The sequence below is a fragment of the Ipomoea triloba genome, chromosome 13 (genome assembly GCF_003576645.1).
Source record: "Ipomoea triloba cultivar NCNSP0323 chromosome 13, ASM357664v1".
In the NCBI taxonomy this organism is placed as follows: domain Eukaryota; kingdom Viridiplantae; phylum Streptophyta; class Magnoliopsida; order Solanales; family Convolvulaceae; genus Ipomoea; species Ipomoea triloba.
Genome location: NC_044928.1, coordinates 3,846,913 through 3,858,883, shown reverse-complemented (window position 1 = coordinate 3,858,883; position 11,971 = coordinate 3,846,913). Strand labels below are relative to the sequence as shown.

The following is an 11,971-nucleotide window of genomic DNA, read 5'->3' as shown; positions in this document are numbered from 1 at the left end:
TTTTTGTTTTTTTTTTTTTTTTTTTTTTTTTTTTTTTTTTTCTGTATTATTAATATTTTGAATCCTTTAATAACTAATCAGAGGCGTTTGATTTCTAATATGTTCAAATATGATAGTAATAAATGTATGTTATTAATGTTCATTTGGGAATGAACAGTTTTCTCATCTTAATAATTATATTAGCGGCGCTGGTCATTCCCCAATGACCATTACTGAACAAATCTATGCAATGAATGCAAAATATCAATTCCCAAGCATTAGATTCCAAAAGTCATGGATTTTTTTTATCTGAACTTTTACTCGTTACTGGACGGTGACTAACAATTACAAACTTTTAATTATGCACGGGCAAAACAGCAGCGTTTTTCTGTGGGCGAGAACTGCATTAAATGCTACTGTTGTGGCTTTTTTATATTAGAGGATAGATATGAAAACATGACCTGAGCTACAAAATAAAAAATAGTACTCCGTAACAATTTAAAAATGAAATCTTTAATTTTAAATTTATCACAATCCTTCAACTTTTATAGTACAAATTAACAGCTGAAAACTTGAGTGGAAGGGGACATGGATTCATCAGAGAGGTCGGATACTACAGTCTCCGGTGCCGGTGACGATAATCAACAATCTGAACGGCCGGGGAACTCTCACGTCGAAGGTGCCGCCGATGCCGAGAATCGGAATGGGGAACTGCGAACGGCGTCGTTTGGTAAGAACGAGATGCTGAAAGCCCTCGAAGTCGTGGAGAGAGACTCTATGGCCATCGCCCAGAGCTTCACTAGCCTCTTCGCCTCCCTCCGTACGACCCTCTCTGAGGTCTCTCTCTGAAATTCACTAAATTTTTACTCTTAGCTTGTTATTCATCATCCATTCACCTTTAAAGACTGAATTAGTGGAAAGGATTAGGTAATTTGGATTAAGAATGTAATTTGACGGATAGAAGATGCATTTTGTGAATGGGTTTTGGATGATTTAACTTTCTACGCATCATCTGGTGGGTGAAAGTGAATTTGATAGAATGTGAAGATATGCTAGAAATCAAAAGATTCTAATTCTGAAGAGTTTCAGGTGTATTGTTTGGATAAGGAAAGAGGATTTGGCTGTGATTTTAAAAGGTTTTACTTAACTCCTTCTTTGAAGGAGAAAAAAGGTTATTCCTTGCAAAATGACTTTGAAAGCTCTGGTATATAGACAATTAAAAGAGGAGCTCACCAAGGTTCAGAATAAAGGCCAATGCTATTTCGTTTGTTACTCTGTTGTCAAAATGAAATCTTTCATTGAGATCATAGTTTGTTGTTAGTCTTAGCAATCACATGAATGACAAAGATAGTCTTCTTTGCCAAGTACCTTATGGTCTGATGGCATCACTGTTGACCTTCTAATGGAAGGTCACGGGTTCATGTTGAGCAAATAATATAGTTAGTGTTAGATTGTAGTCACCCAAAAAAAAAAAAGATAGTCTTCTTTCTGTCAGTCATCGTAGCCAGAAAAGCTTCCCTGCTGGCATCTCTCAGCCTCAACATCTCTTCCGGTTGGACACACAATGTGTTGCTTTTTGGGATTATTTTTGAGGAAAGACTATGTTCAGTTCCAAAACTAGACCGTATATTCATATTGGCTTTACGCTACTAGTTCTTACTCTGAGGGGTTTCACGTTGTTGGATTCTTAACCTTATTATGATTATTTTGACTTCAAAGTTAAAATTTTATAAATATTAGCTTTTCAAAAATATATGTGCTTGGTTTCATTTTTGTGTGTGTTTGTAGGCTACTAGCAATTCAATCGAGCATATGAGCTGTTTCAATGATGCAGCTGGCCGCCTTCAAGAATGTGGTATCTATGAGTTGCACTTCACGGCTTTTATTTGATAGCAAACGCATCTGTATATTCTTTGTTATATGCACATTATGATTTCATATGCTTAGTGGTTGTTCTTAGCTATATGATCAGTTTGTCTGCTAGTTTATGCCCGTTGTGTGTAAATATTGTTCCTTCTATGATTAAAATGTGGGATGAAATCCAACAATCTTCTAGCCTAGCCACAAGACTGAAAGATAGCATACTTGTCTTTTCCTCTTGAAACTAAATAATTGCTACCACTACTAAATGCCGTTCTTTGTAATTGATACTTTTTGTGCTCTGGCAAGTTTCCCATTCAATTTCATCATTATGATCCCTGTTTTTTCTAGAAGCCTTTTCTGAATTGTTAAACATAATATATACAAATAATAAATGTGCAATCTAACTATCAGTTTAAGTTTTTAGTTAAGACGAAACACATCTTTCAACTTGGTATAAGAGTTGGATCCAACTTAGCCCTTTAGTTGATAAATCATAAATAACACATTGTTCAATTTGTATTATTTGATTCTATTGTCACACTACTCTGACTTGTATCTAACTGGTGCAATTTTATGTCACAGCACTTGATGCAGCAACCAGGGGGAATCGGTATATAAATTCTAGCCTCAGGTAGTAACTCTTCACCTTAACTAAAATTCTAAGGGCCAAAAAAAAAAAAAAGGGAACAACAACAAAACAAGAGAGAGGAAGGTAAACAAAAATGAGGTCTGTGAGGTTCGGTACATGTGTTTATGCAGTTTCAGCATTATGTTAACTATAGATTAAATACAATAGTAGATGTTGTGAAAAATGTTCTTATCAAATTCTCTATAATCAGATCCAACTTAAAATTATTTAAATATATGCTATCCTATAATTATGTCTGGCTTACTTTTGGCGCTGATCCTATTGCAGATTGAATGAGGAAATGAAAGGAATTGAGAATCTTGCTGGACAACTGTATCCTTTTCTTCGTCGCCATAGTTTATGTAATGCTCAATATGCTGTTGTGCAGTTGTATGCATAATGTCATAACTCAGGCATATGCATATGTCGTTTGTTTATCGTTCTCACGGAATTGGTCTCACCCACTACCATATTTACCATTCATTAAAGCATTTAAGATGGCCCATTCTATTCTACTGCTCTGATGATTCTTCATGTCTGAATTCCAACCAACCGACAACATCAACTGTCTGTTGTGTAATTTCTTAAAACTTTTCTCTTATGCTGTTTTCCTTGATAGTTTGAAGTAAAATCCTTCGGCGGAACGTAGATGCACTAGACACAGCTGTGAACAGGCTCACGCGTTTTCCATGATTCGATTTGTTTTTGATGATTTAGTGAAATTGTGAAATGTTTACACTGCTCCAGTTCTACATGGCTTTGTTCTGGTAGTTGGTGTATAGGAAGTAGTTAAAATCCTGGTTTGAGATGGACAGGTAGTGTACCAGCACTTAATGCAATCATTGTAGTAATGCTGGCCATTGGCCCATTGAGGAAACAACTATTCTTGCAGATGGTTGACTAGTCTTGGGCAAATTATTGTGTGGACCGAGTAAAAAAAATTATAATTTATGTATTGAATGTTCACAATTTACATACTGAATATTCACAATTTTATATACTAAATGTTCACAATTTACACACTAAATATTTATAATTTAAATTGTGAACATTCAATATGTAAATTGTGAACATTCAGTATATTAATTGTGTATTTTGACCGGGTCCATGGCATAACTGTCGCTATTCTTGTACTAATATTACTATATACTCTCTTTGTCTCATTTTACTTGTCTTACTTACTATTCATGGGTCAAATCAATTATTTATTCTTTGTTTATTTTCTATAGTATTTTTTTACTTATTTTTAAATTTGATTTTTTTGTGTGTTTAATAGTACTTATAGTGTAGTTTTTAAATATATAAATTTTGTACTAATACTAAACTTAATATTATGAAAAATTAGATTAAAAATAATTTCAGTCAAACTTCGTTAATTGAACTAGACCCATAAAATGGGATAAATGGAGTATTATTTTATTTTTTTAGGGTTTTATTATTATTATTTTTATTATTATTTATGAACAGTGCAACAATTGAATTTGTAAGGCCTTCCTCAATAGTGGAGTTTGTTTTTGTTTTTGTTTTTTGTTTTTTGTTTTTTGTTTTTTTAAGTTTTTTGTGGGCTCAGAATCCACCTCATCACTCATTGCAAATTTTACTGTGGATTGTGGTCCACAATGTATGGTAGTCCATGCATCAAAACGATGTTGTTTTGATTAATGAAAAGAAACGGCAGAAATGACACCCGTTACGTGCCGTTCTGCAAAAAGTAACTCTGTGTGTATAACATATCTGTTTCATTTTATATACACAACAATTTCTTTTCAACACAATTACAATTTTTTTTTCGATATAACTACAGTTTCATTTGACATTATACATTCAAATAAGTGAAAATGCTATTAAGTTTCATTTTATATACACTATAGTTTCATTACAACACAACTACAGTATCATTTCGATATAACTACAGTTTCCTCAAATATGTGAAACTGTTATCAGTTTCATTTTATATACACTGCAGTTTCCTTTTAATACAATTATATATTTTTTTGATATAACTACAGTTTCATTAAATATTATACACTTAAATATGTGAAACTGTTATTCAGTTTAATTTTATATACATTGCGGTTTCCTTTTAACACAACTAATAGTATCATTTCGATATAACTACAGTTTCATTGGACAATATACACTCAAATATGTGAAACTATTATTCAGTTTCATTTTATATACACTGTAGTTTCCTTTCAACACAACTACAGCTTCATTTGATAATATAAAAACAAATGTGAGACAATATCATTTGAGATTAAGGGTGTGTTTGGAAAGCAGGAAAAAGACTTTTGGAAAATGTTTTCTGAAAAATGAGTCATTTTCCGGAAAACAGTTTCATTTCCGGTGTTTGGTTGCATTCTGGAAAACTGTCTTTGTGTGTTTGTTTCATTTTCTGGAAAATGAATTAAATTGTATAATTTTACATTTTAAATTATTTTTTAAAATATAAAATAATAATAATAATATATAAAATAATAATATTTCTTTTAAAAAGTAACATATGTCGCCATTTTGGGCAAAAAAATTGTTGAAGCCAAGTCCGGAAAATGACTTCCGGAAAAAAAAATCCGGAAGTCATTTTCCGGGAAAATGACCTCATTTTCCTTGGTCAACGGAAATTGTTTTCCGTTGACTGCATTTTCCAGACACTACCAAACACCAAAAACCCGGAAAATGATTTCCAGAAATCATTTTCCGGGCTACCAAACACACCCTAACTGTAGTTTCATTTATGAAGTTCCGTTAAAATGTGATGACAGCTGTTTCTTTACTTAAAGAAACGGTGTCATTCTTGGACCATGGTTCACGATGTAACAACTGATCATCCACTATCTCACTCAATCACAAAAATCTTATTCCCATTAATTTTAAGTTTTTTCTCAAACCCATCATTTTAAAACTATATTTTAATTATTTCTTTATTTATTATCATTATAAAAATTATAATTATAATTATTATTTTTATTATATTTAAATTAAACATATTAAAATTAAAACAAATTTATAATTATAAATATTTACTATTTTAAAGTAATTTTACCAAGTAAATATTTAATAACACAATTGAAAAAAAAAACCTTAATTCTCAAGCACCTAAGCAGGCGCATGTAATACACGCGCCTGCTTGGGCGGCCAGTGAGACGCAATACTGAATTTTTTTTAATTGACAAAAATTAGGAGTGTTGTAGGAAAAAAATTTCTCCAAAAACCAAAACTCTCATTTGTTAAAAACAAGAAGGTTTAGTTTTTTTGTTTTTTTTTTTTGTCTCAAAAATTGTGTCAAAATTAACTATTGGAGAGGGCCTAATTAACTTTTTGCTATCTTAGATAGTCATGTGTATTCCTAATGAATTGCATCAAATGAAGAAACTTGCAAATAAGTGAAATAACCAAAATTGATATTCAACATGACTTTTAAGTGTTTTAATGGAGAAATGGTATATGGTCCCCTTCAATGGGGAAAGATAAGGTAAATTTACAAGTTTATCGACTTAATAAAAAAAATTAATAAATTACTCTCTTTAATAATTAAGCATATAATTTTATAATTATCAAGTCAACAATCTAACAAATTTGGTTGAGTTACTTCCGTATGTATTGATGACATTTGCTCAACCAGTCACATGTGAACGAAAACTAATCACGTGGCAATTGTTAGGTAGGTTATTTGACTAAGAGTGAGTCATAATTGACTAATTACTTGATTAATTAATTAGGTAGACGACCTAATTGGCTAAGATAAATTAGACTACGTACCTTCCCAACATAGTTTAAAATAATTTAGTAGATTGCTTTAGGAGCATGATAAAAAGATGAATATTGCATTCCAATTAAGGGATGACAGCGGGTGTGGCGGGAAGTATACTTCTCGTTCAGTCCCTGTTTATATCCATGTTCTTGTTAGAAAATAAATTTTGTCTATAATGTATTTATGGAAAATTTTTAGGAACGAAGAATTTTTACCCACGATCAATAAAAAGATGGACATGTCAAAAAATGATTAATAGAGAGTAGTAATTGTATAAGTCTCTAACATAATATTTTATTTATTTGGTGTGTATTTAATTAGTCGTTATGAAAAGTTTTGCAATGTTGAAAAATGAAAATATGTTGTAGACTTGTAGGTGTCTATTACTATAGTAAAAATGAATGATGTCTTTCTATTTTGGCAGGATGCTTTTTCTATATTTGTAGAAATTTCTTTAATTACTACGTGAATTATTTTTTAAACTCATGATAAGTTGAGCATTTCATGAGCAATTTATACTCACGTACAGAGACAAATATTAGGAAATAATTTTAAGATTATAAAATAACGTTATTACTTTAAAAGATTGAGGATCACATGAGAATCATGACTTAGGTAAGAACATGATAATTGTATAAGAGTTAATTTCATTTTTGGTCCTAGATTTATAGGTGGCAATTCACTTTTAGCCATTTTTTATTAGATCATCTTCATTTGGTCCTAGTATTATTGTGACATGACCATTTTTAGTCCTCCATCAACAAAATCGTTGATATATCGTTAAATACAAAGACATTTCAATATTTTTTATACAAAGTATGTTGAACTGCTATATTTTTTATGTTTTTTTTTTTTTTGAAAACATCAATAATTGAATACCGAAATTATCTTGTATTTAACGATATTTAAATTGTTTTGTTGATAAAGGATAAAAAATTGTCATGACACAATAATAGTATAACCAAAATTGGATGTTCTAATAAAAAAGAGACTAAAAGTGAACTGTCACCTATAAATTTATAACTAAAAATTGAATTAACTCATTGTATAAGTACACACAATTTATTCTAGAGTCTTCACCGTCATCTAGACATACTAACTTGTGAGTAAATTGTGTGTATTTATAGTAAATTGTGTAAACTTTGACAGTAGTTTATAGTTTATAACCAAAGTCATGATTCTTACACAAGCTCTCTATATATAGAGAGAGAGAATCATACACAAGCAATGTCTCGTGCAAAAAAATTGTAAACTAAGGGTCCCTTTGGAAAGCAGAAAAATGACTTATGGAAAATGCTTTCTGGAAAATGAGTCATTTCCGGAAAACAGTTTCATTTCCAGTGTTTGGATGTATTATGGAAAACTGTCTTTGTGTGTTTGGTTCATTTTCTGGAAAATGGATAGAATTGTATAATTAAACATTGTAATTGTTTTATTTAAAATATAAAAAATTATAAATAGTTATTAAAATAATAGTATTTAATAAAAAAATAAAAAATAAAAAATTTAAAAAAAAATGTAGCAAAGGTTTTCGGCGGTTTCCCCACCTCCTTGGTCCATGGTCATGGGTGATATGACTTGATTTTGGTCGAAAACATGCGAAACAGCTATTCTGGCGATTCCGTTTCCGGAAAAATGAACTGATTTTCCTTGGTCAATGGAAAACATTTTCCGTTGACCACATTTTCCGGACGTTGCCAAACACAGAAAACTCCGAAAACATTTTCTGGAAGTCATTTTACGGGTTACCAAACACACCCTAAACTTATCCATCTATATGACAAAAAGTAAGGAAAAATGAATTTGAAAAAAAAGAAAAAAGGAAAAAAAGACGGTAGTGAGTTTCACAAATACCCCGTACTATTTTACAAGTTTTTTTTTTTTGGCTTAATTTTTAGTCATTAATTAACCCAAACAGATATATGGGATTAATATACATTTTTTTGCTCAATTTTATAAATATTGTAAAGTTAAAAGTTTGTAATAATTATAAAATGACTTCATATTTCTTTATTAAAATATTTTAATCATTGATGAACTTTGATGAGATTATGGTTATGTTTGGCAAACCTAGCTGAAAAGGTAGCTGAAAGCTGAAAAGTAGCTGAAAACTGAAAAGCTATAAGCTCGAAGCTGAAATCTGAAGAGCTGTTAAGCAAGCTGTTATACTTAAAAGTGTTTGGTAAAATTAGCTTTTTGATAAACTGATAAATGTAAAAAGACTAAAAAGGACATCTTTATACAATTTAAAGAGTTTTAAATTTAAATATGTTTGTTTATATATTAAAATATAAAATAGTGAAATCAATATATTTTAATAAAATATAAAGTAATAACATATATTTGAAATTGAAAACATATAAAGTAAAACAAAATGTTTATAATTCATAAGATTAGTTCATACAAAAATCAATGTTCAAACACAAATGTCAAATTGAAATTATAACCAAACATATTGAAGAGAAAAAGTAAAAAAGGTTTAGCCAAAAAGGTTTTAATTAGGAAGGGTAAATGATGTCATTTCTTTAAAATAATAAGGTTAAAGATGGAAAAAAAAGTTAGGAAGCTACCAGTTTATTTTGAAACTCAAAAATAAGCTCTTATTTTAAGTTACTAGCTTATTTTAGGAACATTACCAAACAAAGCTTATAGCTTATTAGTAGCTTAAAATAAACTATAAGATCCTAAATAAAGTATCATTATAGTAATGTGCTTTGTTTTTTAGTTTATTTTCTACACATTAGTTTCATTATAGTAACACTACTAAAGTATCATTTTTAAAAAAAAAAACTAAAATATCATTTTAATTCTACTACAATTTCATTCGACAACCAGAGCTCATACAGTGATGTGTAGATCATGGTCCACAGGGAGGCATTGAGGCCAATTTAATGTCAACTAATCAACTATTACGAGAGGCGGCTACCTCTTCTCTTCATTCCTTTGATATAATAATGGCGGTAGGTAACAATGTAACATATCATCATCTACATCAATAACTTTGCCGTTGACAAAACGATAATAATGGTAAAATCACGTACATGTCATACATGTACAGATTGACAAATAATTTTTTTTTCCTAATATTTTCATCTTTTTCCAATAATAATAATAATAATTACAAAAACTTTTTAAAAATGAAAATGAACAGCTTTGTTATTTCAGCCGTTCACACCTGTTTTTTTTTTTTTTAATTTTTTTTTTCAAGTGAGATACATTGTTTTTGGAGAATAAAATTTAAAAAATGAATAAAGAATAACCAAATCCAAAGAGTGCCTGGGAGCAACATTAGTGGTAAGAATTGTACAAAGCTTTTTGTCAAGCCGAAGAAAGGGAATTGAAAATATGAAAAAGAAAAAGAAAACAAATAATATTTTAATTAGGGTGGTCACAAACTAGCGATTAGGGATGTCAATTTCTCATGTCTCTAATGGGGAGTGGGGACCTCCGATCCCTGCCTCAACAGAGACGGGGATGAAGAAAAAATTCAAGGAACATGAGCAGGGATGGAGAATGTTTTCACTTCCCCATGGAGATGCCCCTTCTCGTCCCGTCCCATCCCTGATTTTTAAAATATAATAATAATAATATTATTATTATGGTTGTTGTTGTTGTAGTATTATATTTGGATATTGAATGCGTTATATTTTGTATGAAAATTGTTTAAATAATATATTTGACATTTTGATTCTTATTGAGAAGTAATAACGATTTAACTATTCTAAGATTAAATTTTTAATATTTAAAATCTTTACGTAAATATTATGAATTATACTAGTTTGACTATTATTTAAACAAAAATAATACTCCGTAATTTAATTAATTAAAGTTTGACCAAGTACGGCGATTCGTCGTCCCTGAAAACTTTGACTAATTAAAAAATTTCCCGTCCCTGAAAATTTATTTATTATGTGAATAAATGAGGTCTTAAAAACATTTCAAGTTTAACTATAACAATTTTTTTTAAAAATTATTATTAATTATTTGATTAAAGTTTAATCCGGTGGAAGAGTAGGGGTCAACCCCTAGCAATTGTCAATGCCAAGAAATGATTGTGATTCATGTGAACACATAATTTAGTAGTTAATAGGTGTCATACCCTTAAATCATAATGCACGCACTAACCAAAATCAGTTGGTACCATAAATCATGCATGTTTCACTTATTTTAATTCAAAGCAAGAACTGCACAATATTGTCAGTTTATAAATAATAAACATTATTTAATTTAAATATAACCAGCATCCTTTTAATTCACATGCACCCATATATAATCTACAAACCAACATATATAATAAATGATGACATGATGTGAGTCTCTTTCTCTATCTCTCTCTATATATGGACATGTGAGATCATTAACCAATAGATGATGAGCTTTAAAAAATGGTGAGAGTAGGGAGATTTGAAGGTAAAGAATTAAGGTCGTGATAAATTCAAAATTCTTTTCAAATTAAAATAAAGAATAAATAAAACATTGAAAAAAATATATTTTTTTTGATAAAGTTGTGGGGATGGGAATGGGGATGGAGAGCATTTTTTTTCATTTCTGACCGAGACCGGGAGTGGGGGAAAAAGTCAATGGTGGGGATGGAGGATGAAAAAGTATTTTGTCATCGGCACACTTTGTTAACATCCTTACTTATAGCACCGGTGCTTTAGAAGGACTTATGCGGTGACCCATGTCCCGAAGGGTTGTTTTGTGTGTGTGTGTGTCAGTGTGTGTATATATAAACTCTTAACCTACAATTAATTTTGCTCATGTTATTTTACAACACCTTTTATCCATCTATCATTAAAATCATCGTTCATTACTTCATCTCTATCTCCTCAACATATAAATTATCTGAAAAATAGATTAAATAAATATTATTCTATAAAATAGAATATACAGCTGTGTACCCATAGACCATCAATTCTCCTCCCCTACCAAAAATAAAACAAACATATACATAAATCATAAATGTCTATTTATATCCTTTTAATAAATAATCAGTATATATCACTCACTAAACACTTTAATTTCATCAACCACTTATTATAAACACAATCTTTCATTCTAATAACTTTCATGATCTGGTGATGTGTATCAAACAAACCATTGAATTTAACAGGTGGTATGGTTGGAACGAAGGAATTTGAGGGAAAATGAATTGTAATTCGGTGGAAAAAGAATAAGGTAGTAGGAATTCAAATTACATTGTTTGGTAAAAACTAAGGAGGAATAAAATTATTGGGAATTGGAAGGGAAAAAGTGATAAAAAAACTAAAATGCCTTTGCGTAATAATAATAATAATAATAATAATAATAATAATAATAATCAAGGGCAAAAGGGTCATTTTCTTAATTTGTTCCTTTCCCACTGCTCCAAATTAGAATTCAGGATCTAAGAATTCTAATTTTACAAATGGAAGGAATTGTAATTCTCTCCGACCAAACACTGTAATTTGGGTGACAAAAAAATTATGTTGTAATTGAATTGCAACTACATCCAACCAAACAACTCATAAGATCATAATATGAATTATTTTATTCCTTATCATAGTACTGATATATTATTCCAGATTTAAATAAATGATGAACAGTCAAACTGTTTGTATTATTGTCCTTCCCAAAAATGCATCATATATTCATATTTCAATATTTCTACAGTAGTGTCCTTTTATATATGTACAGTGAAGATAACGAAACAAACGTGCAGGAAAAAAAAAATCAATTATTAGGAGCCTTTGGGGGGAAAAAGAAATCTT

The 11,971-nt window shown here is 30.0% G+C and overlaps 1 protein-coding gene across 3 annotated transcripts in view; it reads left to right on the top strand.

Moving 5' to 3' along the window:
- LOC116001908 overlaps nucleotides 1-3,443 on the top strand; it is a 5,869-nt gene extending 2,426 nt beyond the window's left edge. The window contains exons 2-6 of one of the 3 annotated variants that reach the window (XM_031241863.1): nucleotides 544-816; nucleotides 1,768-1,834; nucleotides 2,425-2,473; nucleotides 2,759-2,803; nucleotides 3,097-3,443. In XM_031241863.1, the coding sequence (XP_031097723.1) occupies nucleotides 568-816; nucleotides 1,768-1,834; nucleotides 2,425-2,473; nucleotides 2,759-2,803; nucleotides 3,097-3,163 (477 nt within the window). In that variant the 5' untranslated portion in view covers nucleotides 544-567 and the 3' untranslated portion in view covers nucleotides 3,164-3,443. Of the gene's footprint in view, nucleotides 1-38; nucleotides 817-1,767; nucleotides 1,835-2,424; nucleotides 2,474-2,758; nucleotides 2,804-3,096 lie in introns of those variants that run through there. The other 2 variants (XM_031241864.1, XM_031241865.1) reach the window with 2 other exon arrangements.
- Nucleotides 3,444-11,971: the final 8,528 nt, after the last annotated feature.